This window comes from Heterocephalus glaber, unplaced genomic scaffold, assembly GCF_053883595.1.
Source record: "Heterocephalus glaber isolate CG9 unplaced genomic scaffold, H.glaber_assembly_v1.0 deba00001564, whole genome shotgun sequence".
Lineage (NCBI taxonomy): Eukaryota > Metazoa > Chordata > Mammalia > Rodentia > Bathyergidae > Heterocephalus > Heterocephalus glaber.
Window position 1 is genome coordinate 15,357,164 of NW_028258351.1, and position 23,004 is coordinate 15,380,167.

Below are 23,004 nucleotides of genomic sequence, written 5' to 3' on the forward strand. Positions count from 1 at the left end.
TTTACTCAAACTGCTTCCAAAGTTGCTGAGTGGTTTAAATAGGGTACCAGACATGCATAGACTTTGAGATGTAGACACTGCATGAAGGTGACATGCTGCTTGCTCCATCCCTGAGCCAGGACTAGTAAGAATACTTTCGATCCAAAAGCCAGCTTTACTTTTATCCATTCCTATGAAGCAACACGCGAGGGTTTCTAGTCAGTCTTCATTTTCGCACACACACAAGACAAGAATAAAACAGAGGCATAACAAGGCAAAATAAATATTTATTAGAAATCAAAATAATGAGACTAAAATAGTCTTACTCTTTTCATGATTTCTTTCTTGAACACAGAGTCTCACATACACAACACTAAGAACACATCTATAAATGAGAATTTAAAAATTAGGAACATTCAATGAGAGTAGGATGACAATTCTGTGTTTGGAACCAAGATCACAGTTAAAGCATGTAAATCAATGTAGAAGTCAAGTATGGCTTGGATGACCACTGATCTACCTGGGCCCTGCCCAGAGCAAAAGGACACAGTTCCACCAGGCCTTGAGGAAGAAAAACAATGTCAATAATACTGTACTCTCTTAGGCAGATGCCTTCTAAGAGCTTAGTGACTTCACAGTACAACCTTTCACATCTTCTCCCCCATCCCAGGAAGGAAGATAAGCAAATTTTTTATTCCAAACAGTCACATGACATAATGTCTATAATAATGAATTCTTCCCAAGGAAAAGTTGAGCCAAAACACCATTTGCAGCCAAAAAGCACTGTCTGAGCATGGGAGATCCCATGCTTTAAAATAATCTTCCCCTTATGTTTCTGAAATGTAAATTGTAGAGTTTTAATATGCTCTGATAGATCCAGGGGTTCAGTGAGGTGTACACATGTGTAGTTTTGTGCACATGTGTATGCACACTTGAATTTTAGACCAGTCATAGGAATCATGAGGACAATGCTGACTGCCAAACAAGTCATCTGAGCAAAAAGTCAAGCCCCTGGTATGTGCCAACCACAAAAATAAACTCAAATGTACTGAATAACTGTGCTAAAAATAATGGTAAAGGGGGATATCTATGGTCTAGGAATTAGAACTTTCTGGCCTCAACTACTCTTACATGACTTCCTCCATGATTTTTAATAAGTTCATGTTCTTTTCAGAGGTTTAATCTCCAAGTATAAAATGAAGGAATTAGTCCTTTTTACTAGGATGCTTTTTGATTCATTGCTTCTCTCTGCCTTAGCAAATTTATGTAGGCTCAGGCCTTCTAGGCTGAAAGCCTTTGGGGAATTCCACTTTTGAGGAAAATATCCAGTATAGAAAATGATCTTGGAGCCGGGGATTTAGCTCAGTGATGCCACACCTGCCTCGCAAGCACAAGGTCCTGAGTTCAATCCCTGGTACCAAAAAAAAAGAAAAGAAAATGATCTTGCCAACAAATTCAATCCAGATCTACAGAAAGCAGCTCTCCATGATATGTGAGAAGACAAAGATCCAATTATTAATTTCTATTTGCCTAACCTTCCTTTTAACCAAGTGGAAAATGGAGTCTTTGGACTTTATCTGTTAATATCCCAGTCTAAGCAATTCTGGAATTCCCAGCTCCACAGTGTAGTACATGGCATCACGGACCTAAATGGCTCTCCTTCAACCCAGGACTTCTGCTCATGATAAATTTAAGGAGGTGACTCCAGCTAAGGAATGCTGATTTGTACAATCTCTAGGCCAAAAAGGACCTTAAAATTCATCCAGCCACTTTCTTCAATAACATCTCAAATAAGTGTTCAACCAGCTTCTGCTTAAATATCTCCAATATCTGGAGCAGTTGAAGACTGAGTTCAACCAAAAATTTTCTCTAGTTCTTTCACTAGTTTTGCTCATCAGGAAACATCTGACCCTTTTGCTCCCATGACGTCTCCTTCAAATCTTCTCCGCTCACATCTGAACTTGGTCTGACTACTACACTGAGAGGACTAATGACTCCCTGGAAAGCTAGTCATGCAAGGGCTGCTGCAGACAAGGCTATTCTCAGGACTGCACCAACCTTCCCACCCCCACCCCCACCTGGCCCATCAGGGACACACAGCCCATGTTTCTACTCATCTAGCCAAGCAGAGACACAGAGCAGCCCAAAGTAGGGACGGGGCCCAGACTACTCTGTTGGGCCTGGGATCAGGTTTTCCTCAAATCAGATTAACTCACCCATTGCCAAGTCATCTGAAGGCCCCATTTAAAATTAAAATTCACAGTGACTATCTCAATAATTACATCTCAAAAATCCCCACATGAATTCTCAAACTAACTCTGTGGAATTTCACCAGGCAGAAAATCTCAGGATGAGGATCTAAAAATAAACTCTAAGTCTTGGCAAAAGTGTCTCTCACAAGCCTTCCCCTTCAGCTTCAAAATTCACAGTTAACAAAAATACTTGCTACCAGAGCAGGTCAGGTATTTTGCTAAATTCCCCCAATGAGAAATACTAATGTGTACTAGTCACTTCTGAGATTAAGACCACATAAATAGAGTGGCTGCTATTTCTGTTTCAGATGAAGCCACAGCCCCAGCACAGAGGCCTACACTATGGCAAAACAGGAGACGAGCCAAGCCCTTTCACCCAGATGGCAGCCTGTCTCCTGTGGACTTGCATGTGCATGAAAAAAGCTGTTTGTCTTTGCTCTGGCCACCCTAAAACCAAGTATATAATACTTACATCCAGCCCAAAAGCCCAAGATCTATTTCTCAGCTTTTAAAATCACATACTTCATCTGAAGTAATTTTCATTCAAAAGTGAAATGTCTTCTCTATTAAAAATTAAAACCCTGTGTTAATTACGCTACTAAAAAATATCTCTCAGTTTGAGACAGTTTGAGCCTTGGGTTTCATTCCAAGGGTGGTTTCCTGTTTCCTGAAGGTTCTGGAAGGGCATTTCTGTATCTCATATCCCTCCTCCCCCAGGATATCCAGCTTAGCTCAGTCCTCTGCACATCCTGGGATGTGATCAAAATTCTCTCATAAATTCAGAAGACCCAGTCACCATAGGGAGACTGAGATCTGTGGGCTGGAGTTGGGCTGACAAGAAGACGCTGGCAAGAGAAGAGACTCCCTCCCCACTCCTCAGGCCCCTTCCCCAACTTCTCTGTCTCCTAGTGAAGCTGACCTGCAATTAGTCAAACCAAGGATTTCAACCTGGACTTTAGGAGACTCCCATGCTCAGGACAGTTGGCCATGGGTTTACACTAAATCCACTGAGTAACAGAACCCAAGGTGTTTCCCTCTCCAATGCTGACAGCTGCCTCTGGGTAGAGCTACCTGCTCAGCATGAGGATGTCGCTTGCTTCCAGACCACCGCTCTGCACAGTCCCTCAGCAGAGTTCAGGAAGGACTCCACCTGCAGCATACGACTCTCGCATCAGTTCTGGGTTCTGCTTCTACACTGAAGTTTCTGGAAACTCATCTATTTCCTCAAATGCATTGAGGGTCGTTTTGCTATTGCTCCTGGAAGAGTCTTGGATTTTGTTGAAATCCACTTTAAAAAAAAAAATTTTAGAAGTGCATCACTCTACATTTCATGTTTCAACATGTTAGTATAATTTTTTTTCTGGTGGTGATGCTGAGATTGGAACCTAGGACCTCACAAATAATTAGCACATGCTCTACTTCTGAGCCTCAACCCTACGCCCTACCACCTAATTTTTAAAACTTGTATTGAGTAGGACTATAAAATGTTAGAGCTGGAAGGGACCTAAGAACCAATCTAAGTCAACACTTCCATTTCACAGGTAGGGAAAATCAGGGCCCTCAGACTTGATTTGCACAAGGTCACATGGTCAAACAGGAACACACCCCACACAGTGCCTCAAGGCAACAGTACCTGTCCGTCTGATGGGCCCCGGATCTTCATTGAGGAATGAGACGTGTGTTTTCCATTCAGTCCACTTCACCTCATTGATCCTGCAAGTGTGATTATTGTTCTCACTACTTCACAATTGAACCTTATTAAGTACAAACAGATACTAGTGCTGCATTCAGATGTCTTAGCTACTACATAGGCCCCCCTTCTGTCCCTCCTAGAGATGGAATACTCCTACCCAGCACAGTCACATCAGAATTACTAGGGTTTGAAACCTGTCCAAGCCTCCATTTCCCAGCCTCAAAGGATGAGTTCTTCTTCCATTGTAGGGGGAAGTTCACATAGTCCCATGCCCAGGAACCCAGAAATCCTGGAAGTTGCTCAGACAGGTGTAAAGCGTACATCTTCAGACACCAACAACTGTGCCTGACTGATGAGAGTGAGCTCACAGGGAAGAAGGATGGACAGAGGGAGGGCTGGGCTGAGAAGGCATGAGCCTTGAATTAGTGAAAGTTCAGCCATGAGGAAAGATGCGCTGAGGGAAGGTGTTTGTGGTTCATGCCCCAGTGCAAGCAGGCAGTGCCTACAATGTTAAAGCACAGCTGGAAACACTAGTTTGATTTGAGTTAATACTAAAAGACCATCTCTAGAGAAAAAGTGTTCAAATCAGACATTTTTGTTAGAGTACATATTACAGTCAGAAGTGATGGTTTCCAGGGGTGAGAATAACAGTCAGAAAAGTAGACTAAGACTATTTAGGTTATACTAAAAAAAAAAGCATCTGTAGGATTAAGTATTCAGGTAGGAGGTAGGAAGAACACTTTTCTGAAAAGGTGGTCTTGGGATATGTCAAGACTTTTTTAAAAATCAGAAAGCTTGAAGTCTGTGGAAAGTAGCTGTCTCATTTTCTGTCTGGTGGGGAAACATGTGCCCCAGTTTCCCTAGTGACACGGGAACCCATACAGGGTGGGAACCCATACAGGGTAGAAACCCATAGGGTAGACAGAAGGACAAAGATTATCAGGTTGGCACACCTTTTCTATGCCAGACAGTGGACAGGGAAGGCCATAGAGGCAGCTCCCAAAGGGCAGAGCAGGACCCACTAGTGGCAGTCTCCTCTCTCCCTTCTGAAGCTCACGAACCCTCATCCCAGGCGCAGGACTCCACAAGAGCAAGTATCATCTTCTGAGGTCAGAGGAGACAGCAGGGTGGTCATGCAAGTGAGTGGCAGCTTTGTTTCTCTAACATGGTCCCTTTACCCACCCCAAAGACTGCCACAGGAGGGCCCTTCCTCTTTGTTACCGAAGACACAGACGGAAGTCATCCTCTGCTACTTTGCACAGCTCTCCCATCCGGAATCTGCTCCTCAGGCATTCTGGTAACATTTTCTCAAACTCCAAGATTGTCCTGGCTCTCTGGGGACATAAACAAGCCTAAGCTCCTTGCTCAGAGCCAGCCCTCCATAGGAGTGTTGCATACACACACACACACACACACACACACGCCATCAAACAACCCCTCCACCCTGGCTGGCTGCTTAATGACAGATCCTGAGCACTCACCTGATCTACAGAATTCAAAAATAAAAGAGCAGAAAGTTTGAGAGAGATGTTCCAAATGTTTAAGCATGATATAATGTCTCTGAAAGTCCAGGAGCCTCCTAACGGAAATGTTAGGGCCCTGAAATCCCACAACAGGGGGAAGTTCAGATATCACATAGTGCCATGCCCCTTCCCGGGACTGGAATTCCCCCAGCAGTTCTCCTGGCCATATTAAATCCAGTCTCTCCGGAATATTATCAACAATCCAATTAAGAAGGTTGTATGCTGGGGATTCAGCTCAGTGGCGCCTCGCCTGCCTGGGAAGTACAAGGTCCTGAGTTTGAGCCCCGATACCAAAAAAAAAAAAAAAAAAAGAAGAAGATTGCAATAATGAGAAACTTTCTTGTGACAAATCAAAGCTTTTCTCCCTGTAATTCTCCCATGTACCTCAGTTCTGCCTTTTGGAGCCACGGAATGGAGCTGAACCCTCTTTCCCGGTAGCTCTACAGATATCTGAAGGAACTCACTCTCCCCTTCTTCAGCCCTAGTTCCAACAACCATTTCTTCTGAGACATAGTCTCCATTCCTCTCCCAAACCTGGTCACCACATCAGGACCCATCCAGAAGACTGTGTCCTCAGTAGGTAAGGAGTGTTAAAGCCAGGGTGGAGCAGAGCAGTTACTTTCATTGTCCTAAGCCCTAGACTCCCCTTAATGAAGCCTAAGGTCACCCTTCAGCATTCACATATCACACTGTTGACAAAGAGCAGAGCATCCCCACAAGCCTGGGTTTCTCTCACACTTCCTAGACCCTGTACTCAAAGAACCTAGACAAGGGCTTCTTCAAACATGGCTTATGCAGATCCCCAGACCCCACCCCAAACTTGCCAGTGCTGAGTCATCCCTGACCATGTGCTAAACCAAGTCCCTGTTCCTAGCTCACCTGCAAACGCCAGATGCGCTCACTCTCCTTGGAGACGTTCTCTACGGTCTCCCCCATCAGGGCAATGAGCATGTTCAGGAGGAGGACGAAGGTGAGGATGACATAGGTGATGAGCAGGAACAGAAAGAGGATGGGATAGGTGGAGTTCTGCTGGATTTTCAGGTCGCCCAGGCCTATGGTGAGCTTAAAGAGCTCCAGCACGGCATCACTGAAGCTGCCATAGGAGCTGCAGTCCTCGCTGTCATCGGAACACTTCTCAATCAGCGAGGCCAGGGCTGGGAGGACATAACAGGTGTTCTCTTGCCCTCTTTGCCTGGTTGGCTATTTGACAACCCATGTAAATGTGTACACACACACACACACACACACACACACACTCACTCACACAGAACAAGCCTTTTGCTTCCTTCTTTCTGTCCTCTTAACTCCTATCTCCAGCCTAGGGCCCTCAGAAGCCTTCTAACACTGGTTTCTCTACCTTGATCTCCTACAGAATGCCCTACCTGCCCAAAAGAGCTCCCTTTGTTCTTCCTTCTCTGCCCCAGGGTTCAGCCTTGCTTCCTCATGGCCTTGCAGAAAGAACTACCTATTGTAATCTACATGCATGTTCCTCACTCTCTGGCTATTCTTTGAGCTCCTGATTTCCTGTATCCTGGGTTGCCTCCCCCAAGAGTGGAAGATTCTGTGTCTCTTTCTAATGGAGAAGCGAGACCCAGGCCTCTTCATTCCAACACACCACAGTAGTGGTTCATTGCTGGGTAAATGAATAGGTAAATTAATGTGTGAGCGAATGCATGGATCCATGGATGAGCAGATGAAGGAGCCAGTGAATGAGCAAATTTTAACCCAGAAATGGTACCAGGCAGTTGGTAACAGCTGCCTAATTTCAAATGTCAATGATCACTGAGGGAAAAAAAAACTATCATGGGGTGGAGCAGGGAACCATACCTCTCTATCCAGATGTTAGAAATAAAATCAAGTCATACAATTCTGTCCATTGTAAATGGAAAGTTTTAAAGAAGGGGCTCCCCATTCCTGGTCCCTGGCTGACGTGAGGTTCTCACAGACCTATCTGAAGCAAATTGTGGTGGTAACAAGATATGGAAGGTCAAAGGATGTTACCCCAGTGTGTTACTGTACTACTGTTTCTGAAGGTCATCAGTCAAATTTCTGTGCACTTCAGTTTTCTCATCTGTAAAGTAGGCTGAAAACACCTGCTAAGCCTGCCTCAAGATCTGAGGGCCACAGGAAACAATGAGTATGAAAGAGGGTGGCAGCAAAGAATGGCTGCTATCAAGAAATCAACCAATAACAAATGCTGGTGGGGGTGTGGAGAGAAAGGAACCCTTCTCCATTGTTGGTGGGAGTGCAGACTGGTGCAATCACTGTGGAAATCAGTATGGAGATACCTCAAAGAACTAGGACTAGAGGTCCCATTTGACCCAGCTATTCCTCTACTGGGAATCTTCCCCAAAGAATTAAAAGAATCATACCACAGTGATATATGTGCACCTATGTTTATAGCGGCACAGTTTGTAATAGCTAAAGCTTGGAAACAGCCCAAGTGCCCATCGACTGGAAACTGGATAAAGAAGATGTGGTTTTTTAATAAAATGGAGTACTACTCAGCCATAAAGAATGAGAAACTAGAGACATTTATATCCAAATGGATGCATACTGAGGCCACACTCTTAAGTGAAATAAATAGGACACACATGTGTGAATACCGAATAGTATCTCTAGTGTGAGAAATTGAAAGTGTAAATAAGGATGAAAATGATTAAAATGAATAATTGATAATTTGAAATAGGAAAAGGTCCAAGGGTTTGGGGATGGCGGGAGGGGAAGGGAAAAGGGAAGAAGGGAAAGGAAAAATTATGAGAAAGAAAAAAAAATGGAAACAAAGTCTGTGTAAATAGGGAAGGGTGGAGGGGTGAAGGGCACACAAGTAATGGGAGAAAAAATAAGAACTAAGATACATCATGTACAGGTACAAGTACCCAATGATAAATGTAAATGTATTTTATACCTAAAATGTACCAATTAATATATATATTAAAAAAAGAAAGAGGGTGGCAGATTACACAGCGTGGATGGGTAAGAATGATGGCCCTGAGTCTCTGTGCCTCAGTTACCTTGGGACCAGGGGTGATGATTCCTCCTTGATCAAGTTGTTGACAGAAGTAAAAAGATACTGCCTAGGGCTGGGGATTTAGCTCAGTGGTTTTGCCACCTGCTTCGCAAGCACAAGGACCTGAGTTCGATCTCTGGTACCAAAAAAAAAAAAAAAAAGATACTACCTGGAAAATACTAAAATGGCAGGTGCCCCACTGCTAGGTATGTGCTTTGTAATTATAACATCTGCATAAAGTGCTTTATACTTATGGGAGTTATTAATTATGAATCAATTACCTACTCCAAATCCAAGTAAGAACACGATATATACAAACAAGAACTTCAGAACATCATGCAAAATGACCTACAAAGAAACAAACATGATTCAAGTGTAAGATATGGATACATATTCATTGTAAACTGATCTACTTGCCTCCTCCTGCCCTCTCCTAGCCCCTCACCCTAATCCTGCCTTCACTCAGGCTACTCTGTCTTTACCCAGTAGACTCCTCCTGATGCTCCCAGGCTCAGTTTTGGGCCCACCTCCCCCAGAAAGCCTTCCAGTTCTGCACCAGCCCCAGGTTCTCTCTTCCCCCTCCTGGGACTCAGTCTCTGCCTCACCCTACCTTTCTCCACAGGGTCTCACACCTGGAGTCCTCACACTTCTGCAGACAGTGGCATGCTGGAGCCAGCTCATGCCAGTTCACAAGAGCTGATTGTTGAATTTTAATGAGTTTTGTGCATTAATAATTAATATATAATAAATTATTACATTATCATTAATAAAGGCAACACAGCCATTATTAAGAACTAAATCAAACTTTCAGTTAGAAGATGAATAAGTTCTAGGGATCTAATGTAAAACATGATGACTGTAGTTAACAATATCAAATTGCATACTTGAAATGTGTGGAGAGATCTTAAATGTTCTTACCACACATGCACAAAAATGAAAACTATGCAATGTGATGGGTGTGTTAACCAACTTGAAATTGGTGATCATTTTACAATATATACCCAGTCCTCATACTGTACACCTAAAGTTTATACATTCTTATTTATCAATTGTACATCAATAAAGCAGAGGAAAAAAGAAATTATTTGTATAATTTATAATTATTTGTATAATGACACATATATCCACATGTGCATGCACACAGACACATAGTGTCTCATACACACAGTGACAGAGAACAACTTGTTAAGAACATGTTTAAAAGTTTAATCATAGAAACAATTAAGTAAATTATATTTCAAACAAAGATAATAAATGTTCAAAACTGATCACTTCCTAGTTCATATACTGTATTTTTCAACTACCTATGCTTTGAGTTTTCTTACATCTACTGTAGCCGTATGATGGAAAAGCTGTAATGATGCATAACTGCACATCTCTTCCTAAATTGATGTCCAGTGGTAGCTGGAAATTGCCTGTGGGGGGAATATTTGTAGCATTTCATGAAAATTGGTAAATGCTACAAATCAAAGATTGACTCACTGTTTTGCTGATGTCTACATCTAGATTTAAGACAGTGATAAAAGAAATGTTAAGGCAGATTAAATTTTTAAATATGTCCTTCTAATCACCTGGCATGGTGGCACATGCCTGTAATCCCAGCAGGCTAAGGCAGGAGGATTGCCATGAGTTCAAGGCCAGCCCAGGCTACATAGGGAGTTTGAGGCTAGCCTGAACTACATAGCGAGATCTTGTCTCAAAAAAACAAAAAAATAAATAAAATAAAATAAAGTATGTCCTTCTATACCATTACATTATGAATAACACACAAATATTAACAAGATATCCTTCTAGTATTTGCAAACAATTATCCAATTCAGCAAAGAAATTGCTCACATCATTGACAAACAAGTAAAGTTTCAACATAAATCTTCACTGTTTCACTTTCATCTTACTGCTTATAAAATATGAACCAACATTCACTCCAGAAGAGAACAACATTAATTTGTCAAATTCAACCATAAGGCTGGCAACGAATGTAAAAATTCTATAAAAGCAACAAATTATTCTGTGAGATTCAACCGGTTACATGGAATTTACAATAAAGTGTATTGCATATTTTATTATTTGCAAATTGTATGTTACACATCCTTTGTATGCTAAAATTTGTAATTTTATAATTTCTAATAAATGCATGTTTGTATATCTATATGCAATGTACTGGTCTGTGTGTTATCTGTATACACACACATATATACATGTATGCATGCACGCACACACACACACACACACACACACATATATATATATACATAATATATATTATGTATACACTCCCATACACACAGTGACAGCAAACAACTGTTAAATAGTTTCCAGCACACCACTGCCCAGGGATGAGAACTTTTTTTTACAAAAGTGTGTCCTTCCTCAATGCCCAACAAACCTGAGCATTTTAAGGTCTGGACATGTAAATTCTGACCAAAGGCAAAAGGAGACTGTGGCATTCAGAAGAAAGAGCAGTGAGCTGCCCCTTGTTAAGCCCCTATTCTCTGGACCTCAATTTCCCATCTGAAAAAACGAACACCCTCTGCGCCCTACCCCACCCCCATCCACAGCTCCCACACACCTTCTGGATCATGACGCTGTACATGCCCATGGACTGGAAGCCGCGTGTGTAGTAGAGCATGTTCGCCCAGCCCAGGGCCATGGCCAGCACGAGGCAGGCGAGGTACTCTTTGTAGGCAAACAAGTACAAGAAGACAGACAGTATCACAAGCACAGCTTGGATAAAACTGTTCAGGAGACACAGGAGACAGACCTTACTTACTTCTCAGCAGCAGGGCACAAACATCCAGATTTCACAAACTTCAATCCCTGATGGTCACCCTGGTGACTAATTCTGACTGGATACTTAAGGCTGCCTCAGATCCATCCAACTACATCTGAACTCCAGCTTTGTAGGGGACATCATCAGATGTGAGTTGAGGCCAGTGGTTAGCTAGTTGAAGCTGATAGGTACTTTTTTAAAAAAATACAGATCTTCCCAGGACTCCAGCAGATTCTGGCATGCAGCCCAGGAGCCAATAAATAGTCTTTAAATCACCCATACGATGTATGATTCTCACCTAGATTTGGGAGATACTGGAGTAGACTAAGGATGTGGTGAATGACTCCATTTTTAACCAAAATAACAAAAGCTGCCATTATTTATGCTTATAAGCCAATTAAAATAAAATTCCCCCAAAGCCTACTCTTTTTCAGTTTAAAAAAAAAAGTATGATATATGCTAACTGAAATGAGCTAGTCACAAAAAAAAAATAATATGTGACTCCATTTATATGATACCCAGGGTAGGCAAACACATAGAGACAGAAAGTAGAATGTTGGTTACCAGGGAAGAGAGAATCGAGAGATGTTTGCTAGGCACAGAGTTTCAATTTTGCAAGATTAAAAGCATAATAGAGGCCCCGGGGATTTAGCTCAGTGGTTCCGGCGCCTGCCTTGCAAGTGCAAGGTCCCGCGTTCAATCCCCAGCACAAAAAAAAAAAAAAGCATACTAGAGATTGTCAATTAACTCCACAGCTTTGAGATGTACACTTAAAAATGGTCAGGATGGTAATGTTTGTGTTCTGTGTACTTTGCCATAATTAAATTTTTTAAAGTACAATCTATACTGAAGATACAAGATTAAAATGTACTCCTAAATAGTGCACACACTCCCACTTTTGCAGACATCTCATTAAAAATACTCTTGCTTATAACATCAGGGAGTTTCCACAATTACAAGCTAATCAAAGTTAGGACACAGGCAAGCTTGTTTTTCTGGTGCCATGAAGAAAAAACATCTGATTGATCAACTACATTTGGGACTGAAATGAGGAAAGATGTTACCACCTTCCTCTACCTTAGCAAAATAAATGAGGAGCAAAAGAGCAGGACAATGCCCTAAAACCACTGCATATAGAAATAGATGTTTTCCTGGAATCATCATACATCCTCAAAGGTGACAGATGCCCATGTGTCTTACATAATGGGGCAGTGTCACAGCTGCCCAACTATCTACTGCAGTATCTGGGTACCCCACCTGCCCACAGGGATGAAGAACTGTTCATGTATCTGGAAGGCAGATACACACATAATGAAACACCTAGGCATTTGGAAACATCAGGCCAAGATTCTCAGTCCCATAGACCAACCTCCTACATGCTCAGAGGAGAGATTTCAGTAGGGTGGACACCGCTGAGGAGCCCAGCATTCCTCACCCCAAGCGGCAGATTCTATTCCATTTCCACAGCAGTAAAGCTGAATCAGCCTCTGTTCACTTAGAGATGGAGGTCACATGAGACTTTGTCGTGAGCTGCACATGATCTCATTCAGAACTGAGCTTTATGGCTGGGGCACTGTGGCCCCAACCCTGCGCTAGCTGGGAGTGCAGATGACTAAGAGTCTGGGTCTTCCACACCACTGAAGCACCATAAGATTGTGGGAACTCCCTTCGCTGCTCTGAGATCTTTCAGGGTATCTATACACAAGGCTCAGTACTTTCTCAGGTACCTCTCAATTCTAGTCTGCCAAGGTCCCAGATGGCGACTTTCTGAGGCCCTGTGTAACTAGGAAAGGCTGCCCTGGAACATTGTTTTGTAAAAAAGTGAACAGGACTGCTAATCCTTCTCATGCCTTTTCCATGTTCCTGGGGCTCTGTGACGGTGGAGTCAGCCATCACTGCCACCAGACACTGGGCACTGTCCTGGGAGTTTCTGATCCTTTCCACAGGTATCTGTGTGCCTCCCTTACTAGGTAGGTGATGTTCCAGAGGGATATAGTAGCCACAAAAGAGAACTTTGGCCTTGCCTGGGAGGTGGTGACCAAGGGGACAGACCTACTTACAAGACGAAGTGAAACCAGGCATCCGACAGGATGGACTGCAGATCTGAGGGTCTCAGCAGGAAGATCGCAATGCCCTATGGGCAGAGAGGAAAGAAAAACTGCACCCTCTCCATCCCCCTCGGTTGAGACTGTGGGAAGGGGGTGCTTCCCCAGGACTGAAACTCAGTGCAGGGTGAGTATGTGAAGGCCTGGCCAGAGCCCAGGGAGGGAAGGGACCTGTGCCTGGAAAACAAAGGTTACCTCACAGTGATGGTGAATCCTCCCTCAAATCTTCTTACCTCTCTAATTCTTCATCCCTATCCTCACCACAGAACCTACAAAACCAACCACTACAGTTACCTACCATTTCCCAAATACGGCCAAATTTTCTGTTCGTGCTGTTCATTATCCCCAACACCCTCATACCCTACCCTACCCTTACAGAGTAAGTGTCATCTCTATCTTTAAGGCTTTCCTCCCTCCCTTGCTTCCAGACAAAAGTTATCTCCTTTCCTCTAAGCACTGGTATGAACCCAACTCAGGGACCTTTTCAAAGTCTACCTTAAAATCTAGATGTTTGTGCCCATATAACATCCCTTTTGGATTGTGAACTCAAAGAGGAAACACTTCCCCCATCCCTACCACCTCCTCCAGAGCCCCACAGAGAGAGTGCTCAGAATATATCAGTTAATTCAGTGGTTAATTGGTTGAACTGACAGATCGATGGATGGATGGATGGATGGATGGATGGATGGATGGATGATGGAAAGATGGTTGTATAATGAATAGAAGGATGGCAGGTAAGGCTACATGGATATGTGAATGGATGTAGGTGATCAGATCAGTGGACAGGATTTAGGAGAGGAGTATGGACAGTGAGTGGCTGGAAGTATAGATAAATAGTGGATGGTTGGATGGCTGGATGGAGGGGGTGACATAAGTAGGATAGGCCTTCCTCACTCATTTGCTCTTGTGTTATAACTCAGGAATCTAAGGTTTAGAAACAAAATTCCTCTCCAAAGTCCCCAGCAGTGTTGGCAGAGCAGGGAACGCTGGGAGCCAAGCAATTCTCACCCTGCCTGCCTCGCAGGGCAGTCTGGAAGGGCTTAGATGTTCACTCACCTCTTTCACAGAGATGCATGTTGCCCAGATGAGAACAAACATCCTTCCTAAGAGCTGAAGCCACCCCATCTTGTGTGACAGGGCCAACGGGTGTGGGAGGTCCTGGGAAGGAAGGAAGGAAGGAAGACAGCATGGGAGTCAGCAGGAAGGGCAGTGTCCCTCCAGAGGAACTGTGACGTATAGGCACAACCTCAAGCTGGGCCAGGGGCAGCATGAAACCTTAGCTCCATAGAGGGCAAGAGAAGGTATGGCATCGCTTCCCCCTCCCTCAATGAGAACTCAGAACTCCCTGGTTAGGAGATCAAACCAGTCTGTGCTAAGAAGCCCATATGCTCCGTTTGTCCTTCCCAGAACCACACATTACCTCCTAACACGGGTAAATAAAGCCCAGACTGTGCCCCAGTGATAGATGGGAAACCAATGCCCAAAGTCTTGAGGAGGTTGACCAACCAATCATACCACACATACACACACACACACACACACACACACACACACATTTCCTGTAACCTTCACAGCAGAAACACCCAATCCTTTCTAGAGTCAGACAGAAATCCTGGCAGAGCTTGGAGTTCCTAATTCCTCAACTCTCCCTGTAACCTGAGTCAGCCTGGGGCTGAGCGCCCAGGGCTGAGCATATAGAGCTTATCCCTACTAACCTCCAAAGATGTATTCAGTTCCCCAGGAACTCTGAAGGATGACTATTGGAGGACATCATCCAAATCTCTTGGCCTCTCTGGGCCTCGGTTTCCCTATCTATAAATGGGGCAGCTCCAAGCTACGCCAGCTCTGACCTCCCTATCTATCCCCAAGACCCACATACCTCTTTCTCCCGGGGCCGGTAGTAAGAGACAAGAGTCAGAGTGATGTTGTAGAAGAAATAGAAGCAGAAGGACAGGAAGAACATGTACTTGGCAAACTTCTTCCACTTCATATGCAGCAGAGTGTGCAGGGGCTCCAGGGTCAGCATCTCATGCCGGTTCTGGGGGAGTAGAATGCCACCAGTCACCATGGAGATGAAGGAGGCAGGGAGGGGTTGTTTGCAAAGGAGCTCTGAGTCACTGGGGCTCCAGGCAGAACAGGGCCAGTCATGATGTGCTGTGGACTGGTTAAGCTGGAAATGTTGGGAGGGTAATTTCCAGCTCCTGGGGCTCTTTCCAGTGTGTGCTGGCAGCAGCCAAATCCCCCAGGAGCCTGGGACTTCCGGCAAGAGAATCTAATGCACAGTGAGGGCTAGGAAAAGATTCCAGTTCCAATTTGCCCCCTTCCCTGTGTGACCTCAGGACAGCCCTTAATCCTCTCTAGGCCTCAGAATCCTCATCTATAAAACTGTACAATCCCTGTCCTCCCGACCAGACTGCTGTGAAGGTCCATGGAGACCCTGGACAAGGCAGGCTCTGGGAAGCAGAATTGTTGGCAAGATATGACAGATGAAGACCCAGCCTGCTTCCTCGCTTTGCCCAAAAGCTGAAAATCTCCTGGAGTTGACCCTTTCTCTTCACCTCCAGCTTTACTATCTCCCCTCTCCAGGCTCCTCCAGGAAGGCCCTTGAATTGCTCCAGCTGTGTACTCCATGACCTTCATGTGGAACTAGAACTGGGAGAAGAAAGGATTCCAAGCCAGGCTGTATAAACCAGCAGGGGAGATGTGAGAGAAACAAGATGGAGAAGATCAACACCATCCACCCTCACCCATACTCAAACATGCCAGGATTCTGGGACCCAAAAAAACCCTAATGCTAGGGTCTACAATCTGAGGTTGCCCAGGAACACCTGAGCCCAGCTTCTGCCCCAGGCCCTGACCTTCCTGTGCCTGGCTCTGCCACTGAGACAAAGGACTGGGAGACCACAGACACTGTGGGGCTGCTGCATCAGGTCCTTCCAGTGCCCCCTGAGCCCCTGGCCTGATGTCTAGCCCTTGCTCCCTGCTCCTCCTGGCCCATGCAGGAGACCCACATCAATGTTGGTGTTGTAGACAATAATTTCCAGCACAGAGTTGTCTGTTGTGGTATCCACATTGGTGAGGTCATAGAGTGAGGATGACACAGGCCCATATGCCCAGTCTGTGAACTTCCTGGATAGGCTCCGGAGCGGTTTCTCCTTGATCTCACGACTGAGGATGTACTTCAGGATCTGGAGACAGGAAGAGGAACAACTGTCAGCCACTGAATGGGGGTTGGGGTCCTGGGCCATCTCCACGCAGGAAGCATCCTCCCTGGGCTGGGAAAGCAGGGAGAGCACACATCACAGTGACAGGGAGGGGTGAAGCCCTTAGAGGAAGCTCAATCTACAATCACCATCTGACTTGACTCAAAGCCCCAGAAAGCTATGACCTGGGGATGGGAGGTGAAGGGAAAGGAGGCAGGCACACAACTCCGTCTCTGTTGCAGCTATTCTCCAACTCTTCCTCCCTCCATGAGAGAATAAAAAGATCCCTTATGGTCCCCAGCCCTAGCCACTGGGACAGACCCAAGGCCCTCAGGGCAGCTGACTTGGGAGATGGGTGGGTACACAGTGTTCTCTGGCAGCCTCCACAGAACCACAGACCCCTCCCAGTCTCGGAGGCTGCAGAAAAGGCTCAGATGCCTGGATCTGTCCCGAGAAGCACCTGAGCCTTGTCTTTGATCTCAGACCAAGACACAGCTCCAGTCACTGATAAAGATCTGAGCCCATCTTCTTTATCCAGTCTCCAGTTGATGGGCACTCGGGCTGTTTCCAAGCTTTAGCTATTACAAACTGTGCTGCTATGAACATGGATGAGCATATATCACTGTGGTATGATTCTTTTTAATTCTTTGGGGAAGATATCCAGCAGGGGAATAGCTGGGTCAAAGGGGACTTCCAATCCTAGTTGTTTGAGGTGTCTCCATATTGATTTCCTAAAATGTACCAATAAAATTAATGGAAAAAAAAAAAAAAAGATCTGAGCCCAGCACAGCCCAAGTCTTCACCAAAGCTCTCAGCTCTCGGCTCTCAGTTTTTCAGACACATCACAGAAGGCAAAAGGGCCTGCAGCCACACTCTTTGCTAGAGATGTTGTGGCTAGGAGTTCTGTCCTGATCCACAGGCTGGGGTCTCTCCATAACCTCAGAGAAGCAGCCCATTGGCTCTGGATCCAGAACAGCCATGCAAAATTCCTGCCCTCATAAGAAGCCAAAGAACTCAAGGGTCAGACACCCAGGCTCTGCTTGGGTGCTTCACCATGTAGGAATGCTCAGCTGCAAAGCATATGAGATATGTGTCACCTCAGCTTCAGGGCTACCCCAGTCTGGACCCAGCAAGGAAGTCCCAGGACAAGAGTTAGAGCCACAGAGTATGGGATCAAAATCCAGAGTAGGAATCCACAGGGTGCATGTCCCTGGCTCCGTGTGGTTACTCAGAGTAAACCCACCTGGAGCTACAACTCCATTCTAGACCTAAGGATGGAACCTTCCGGGGGCTGAGGCTGTGGACTGTGGGATCCTCAGAAAGGCCCCAGGGCTGGCAGAGGGGCAGCTGTGCCTCCCTGACCTCTGGCCACCCTGCAGCCATGGCCCCACCTCGGCTTTGCCCATCTTGGCAGCCAGTTGCAGCGGTGTGAGGCCATCATTGTTGCGCATGGTCTCCAGCTCCCAGTTGCCACTCCTTAGCAGGATCATGTCATACATGCGCTTTACGAAGTCGTTCTGGGTCTTGAAGTCCTCAGCCACCGTCACCAGTGCATGCAGGATGTTGTTTCCCCGAGAGTCCTGCGAAGTGATGTCCGTCTGCTCATTCTCCATCAGCAGCTGCACAATCTCAGGTTGGTTGGTGCATGCCGCCAGGGCCAGGGGCGTCTCACCTGGAGGAAAGGGAGCACTAGGGCTCGTTCCTTCCATGAGCCAGAGGCAGTGTCTCCCAGGCTCAGGATTAAAGCCCATAAACTGACCATGTCAGCAGCACTGCTCCTGACATTACCTGACCTTCTTATCTGCTCCTTGTCACAGGGAAGGCCAATGCTAGATCCCTGCAATGGCTACCTAACTGGTCTCCTGGTCCCCACCACCACCACCTACCCTCTGGCTCTCCATCACTTTGTCCTCAGCACAGCAGCTGGACTGACTCTGTTCACATGTTCAACCTTACACAGAATAAAAACCCAAGTTCCAAAACAGTCCTCAAAGCCCAATATCTCCTAACCACCTCCCCTACAATGCCCTTCTTCCTTTTCCTCAAATACACTGAGCACTTTCCTACCTCAGGGCCTTTGCACAGGCTGCTCCCTCTGCCTGTATAGATCTGCATCACATTGCCCACCCTTTCACTTCCTTTGATTCTTGGTTCAAATGTCACCTTATTTACAATTGAAAGTCTTCCTCCCTCCCAATTCCAGACAGAATTTCCAGTTCCTCTTCCTCTGCTTTACGTCACATGTTTTTCAATACCACTTGCCTTTTTATAACATAGTCTATAAATTCTTATTTATAATGTTTATTATGGATGGTCTTTCTCCACACCTAGAATATAAGTCCTATGAAGGCAGAGACCTTTGTTTTGTTTATGATACATTTCAAGCACCTAGAACATGGCCTGATGCAGATAGTAAGTACCTGATACATTTTTGCTAAGAAAAGAGAAGACGAGAGACTCCCAAGTGGTCTCACACACCTGGAGCAGCACTAGGACTGGGTGCCAGGGCTCCTGCTTCCCTCCTGGCCCCCTCTTCCTCTCACCCTGTCCTCCAGGATATCCAGACCAATCTAGTCCTACTGATTAAAAAGCCACCCAGGGGAGAAAACAAATCAGCGGTTAGTGGATAATAGCTGGGGTGGGATAAAAGGGATTTCTGTGGGGCCGGGGATTTAGCTCAGTGGTTCTGCTGCTTGCCTTGCAAGCACAAGGTCCCAAGTTCAATCCCTGGTGCCAAAAAAAAAACAGGGGGTGGGGGGGATTTTGTATAAATTGCTTGGAGAAATTGTTTTGGCCTAATGGAGCCCCTAATGGAGTCTGGTGGTGGTCACACAAATCTAAGCATTTGTGAAAGTAACAGCACTTGATACACTAAAGTGGGAGAATTTCACCATATCTAAATCATACACTTGAACTTTTTTCAATCAGAACATCTGTGAAAGAAACGTGACCCTTGACAGAATCAAAATGAAATCGCTTGCGTCAATCCCATCCAAAAAACCCCCCAAAATAGATAAAGGTGGGAGGTTAAGAAAGAGGGCCGTTTACACATGATGTCTTGAGAGTAACTATCAACAATAGACTGCCAGAGCCACAAATTGCATAGAGGCCACAGTGACCTTACGCAGAAAGTACTTATACAAAGACATCTACCCGAGACCTGCCTTCTGTCCACCCTTGGACTGACTCTGCTCTTGTTATTAATTACTGTGGCCAAAGATTACTGTTTCAAAATGTCTGATGTAACCCTCCTTGTTTCTGTCTTTAAGAACTTGGGCTTTCTTCAGCCAATACACCTTTCGTTTGCTATGGCATCCCATTGCAAAGCTCTACTCTTCTCAAATAAGTATCAGTATTTTTTGGAGACTCTCTGATTTTTTTTTAAGTTGACATATCTGATTCCAATTGCTTTGAGACTCCCCAATTTGTGGGTCCGAAATTTTCCTCCTCTCACCTGTTACTCCCTGTCTACAGTCCTGAGAGGCCAGAGTTGGAAGCTAGGACATTCACCTACACCAAGCCCAAGGCCTTACTAGGCAAAGCAAGTCGTCGCCCCACCTGAACCACTGCTTCCCTGTAAAGATCCCCCTTGATTCCCCTTCAGGTCTCTGGCTGCCCAGGCGGATGCCCATATGCCCTCTAAGGCCATCAGGGGACACCGCAGCACCCCACCCTACCTCCCAAACCCCGCTCTCCGGTTGGCCCTGGGGTCTTCTCAGATGGGTCACCCCCAGCCGCCTCCCCATCAGGCTCAGACCATCTACCCAGGAGAGGGCTCTCCACCCCGCCAGCGCCACTTGGGACAGGGACCTTCTGTCCAGCAGAGCGCAGAGCGACCCCTTCCTCCCCCTCCCCACTCCCCTTCCCTTCATCCCCTCCCATAGGCCTGGCTGCACCTACCGAAGTAGAAGCCTTCGTGCTGGGACTTGGGGTTGAAGAAGACCCCCTTGGCGTGGGCGTTGACGTCGGCACCCGCCGCGATGAGCACAGCGGCGATGTCTCCTTGGCGCCGCTCGATGGCGATGTTGAGTGCCGTCTGCCCTATGGACCCGACGACGGGGATGTGCAGGGGGCTTCACTTAGAGCAGGGGACCCTGGAGACACCAGGCCCGCTGGCCCTGAAGCCCCTCAGCCCCAGGGAGTGCGGACTGCCTTAAATCACCCATGGTAATAACATCAAGAGTAAAGTGGTGGCCGTAACGTGGGTTTCTGGGAAGACAGGAGCAACTGTTCTTCCCCTCTCAGAGACCAGAGTGTCGCCCGCTGCAAGCCCATTGGCAAGACGCAAATTTGAGAAAGGAGAAGGAGGCAAGGGGAGACTGAGAAAAGAGAGAGGTAAGGATCTGAGGCCAGGGCAGCAAAGCCTTAATAGAGACACTAGTAACTTCCATTCGTTCACTCAAACAAACAAACAAAAAAATCCAGAGTCGCCCAAGTGAGACCCCAGGAGCACTAGTGAATCACCTCTGGGCAGCAGACTGTCTTCATCCCACCCTGTCCTCAAGGATATCCAAGAATCCCTGCCCTCAGAGCCCACTGAATGGGGGTAGTGGTATAAACCTGTAATCCCAGCACTCAGGAGGCTGAGGCAGGAGGATCACCACGAGTTTGAGGCCAACCTGGGCTACACAGTGAGTACAAGGCCAGCCTGCACATATGTATGTTCCTGCAGTACTGACAAGAAGGAGAGAACACAAGAGACTGTCAAGGGAATAGGATCAGGACGAGCAAGCTTGAGACACTGGTCTGACACCTTGCTGTCTGCAGGACTAGTGTCAACTCCCTTGTGACAGGCTAAGAACACTACATGACTCATCCAGTCTCTCTCTTTGCTTTGACTACCAGCCAGCTCTGTGTGCATTCACCACTCAATTACAGCAATCTTTCCTGGGTTTCTTCTCCCTCCCTGCATTTCTTCTAGGTTATCACAATCCTTGGATTTTTCTTATATATAACAAAATCCTGTTTGAAAGTCTGTAGAGTTCAAATAATGAGTCAGAATGACTTTGTCCTATGAGAAGGGTCAAGGCCCAGGCTAGACTCCTACCTGGAAAAACTGCAATGTTTAGTGGCCCCTGGCATATCAGCTGGATGGCCAATCATGAGACATCATTTTTACCAAAGTACTGAACCTTAATGGGCAGTTACTGACTCCAAAACCTCAGATGACCCCATTGAGCACACATCTTATAGACTATTCACCATGGATTTCCCTTTCTTTTTTTTTTTTTTTTTCAGTGCTAGGAATCAAAGCCAGGGCGTCGTACTGCTAGCCTAGCTCTCTTCACTCTTCCCAGTCTTAGCCCAAATTTTGTCTCCATGACCCACCTACAAGGGAAGCCACAAAACTGACACCCAAAGGAGACAGTTAATGATGGTGATAATGACACAAATAGTTGCCTTCTACTGGCCCCTGCCTGGCTCTCCAGCCTCCTTTGCATGGTTGGAACATGCCAGGCTCAGTCCTCATTTTGCTTTAGATCGTTCTCATCCCGAAGTTCAAAGTGCCTCTGTGTCCATCCACTCTAAAGTTACCCATTCTCAGTTTCTTTCTGCCCCATTACCTTCTTTTATTTTATTTTCATAGAATTTTCTGTCTAAAATTACCTTAGAGTAGTGGCCTTAATCTGATTTGTTCCCCCACCATACCCCAGTATCAACCACAATGCCTAGAGGCCAGGGATTTAGCTCAGTGGTTCCACCACCTGCCTCACAAGCGCAAGGATCTGAGTTTGATCCCTGGTACCAAAAAAAACAACAATGTCTATTACTCGCAGTCATTTGCAGAAAGAAGAAAGGACAAGAGATGCATGCTGGGGCTTTTTGCTGGCAGCAAAGCCTCTGTGTGGCATGGCTGGCAGTGGCCTTGGAAACCCCACAGCCCCTTTGGGCAGGGTACCTTCGTAGGCCTCCTCAGTGTACTCAGCATTGATGAATTGGTCCAGGATGTCGTTCTCATCTGCAAAGGTGAGCAGGATACGCACAATCTCCTTTGTGTTGGGGTTGATGTTTAGCAAGGCCTTCATCAGGCAGGTCTTCCCTGTGTCTGAGGCTGTCAGCTTGTGCATGAGGAAGTCTGCAGGCAGGTCACAGGATAGAGGCACAGGCAGGACTGAGTGGCCACCCTTGACCCCCCCAGCCTGAAAGAGGTGGGAGCCACAGCCTCACACCTCAAGATTCTGCTCCATCCCCTCTGCACAAGTCTCCCTGACCCCACACTCCCTGGACTCCTCCTTCCTCTTCAACTGTTCTTCCTCTGGTTCTTTCTTCCCTCTTCCTGCCCATGAGAGCCCTATCCAAGGCCTTTGGTTCTCACCGTGTGCGTCTTCTCCCTTTTAGGGGCAGTCTCATCCCTGCCTAGCTTCCCACTGTCCAGCTCAGTGCTGACACCCTGGAATCTCCATTCCCACCCTGGCTCTTTCCTCTTCAAGGCCTATAAAACTTATCCTCTCCCTTACAACCTGCTTCT

At 46.0% G+C, this 23,004-nt stretch overlaps 2 protein-coding genes across 13 annotated transcripts in view; one reads left to right on the top strand and one right to left on the bottom strand.

Moving 5' to 3' along the window:
• Window positions 1-11,954, top strand: part of Aspa (aspartoacylase) — a 34,397-nt gene extending 22,443 nt beyond the window's left edge. For 2 of the 4 annotated variants that reach the window (XM_087191643.1, XM_021238158.2), the window contains exon 6: window positions 9,080-11,954. In XM_087191643.1, the coding sequence (XP_087047769.1) occupies window positions 9,080-9,157 (78 nt within the window). In that variant the 3' untranslated portion in view covers window positions 9,158-11,954. Of the gene's footprint in view, window positions 1-2,539; window positions 2,759-9,079 lie in introns of those variants that run through there. The other 2 variants (XM_087191641.1, XM_004857210.3) reach the window with 1 other exon arrangement.
• Trpv3 (transient receptor potential cation channel subfamily V member 3) overlaps window positions 247-23,004 on the bottom strand; it is a 33,033-nt gene continuing 10,275 nt past the window's right edge. For 2 of the 9 annotated variants that reach the window (XM_021238154.2, XM_087191639.1), the window contains exons 6-18: window positions 22,435-22,611; window positions 20,436-20,576; window positions 17,927-18,207; window positions 16,344-16,520; window positions 15,212-15,370; window positions 14,389-14,490; window positions 13,288-13,361; window positions 11,027-11,192; window positions 8,739-8,805; window positions 6,327-6,601; window positions 5,146-5,258; window positions 3,865-3,944; window positions 247-3,519 (exon numbers count right to left, since the gene is read on the bottom strand). In XM_021238154.2, coding sequence (XP_021093813.1) covers window positions 3,422-3,519; window positions 3,865-3,944; window positions 5,146-5,258; window positions 6,327-6,601; window positions 8,739-8,805; window positions 11,027-11,192; window positions 13,288-13,361; window positions 14,389-14,490; window positions 15,212-15,370; window positions 16,344-16,520; window positions 17,927-18,207; window positions 20,436-20,576; window positions 22,435-22,611 — 1,910 coding nt within the window. In that variant the 3' untranslated portion in view covers window positions 247-3,421. Of the gene's footprint in view, window positions 5,029-5,145; window positions 5,259-6,326; window positions 6,602-8,738; window positions 8,806-11,026; window positions 11,193-13,287; window positions 13,362-14,388; window positions 14,491-15,211; window positions 15,371-16,343; window positions 16,521-17,926; window positions 18,208-20,435; window positions 20,577-22,434; window positions 22,612-23,004 lie in introns of all 9 variants that reach the window. The other 7 variants (XR_002386937.2, XR_002386936.2, XM_021238156.2 and 4 more) reach the window with 7 other exon arrangements.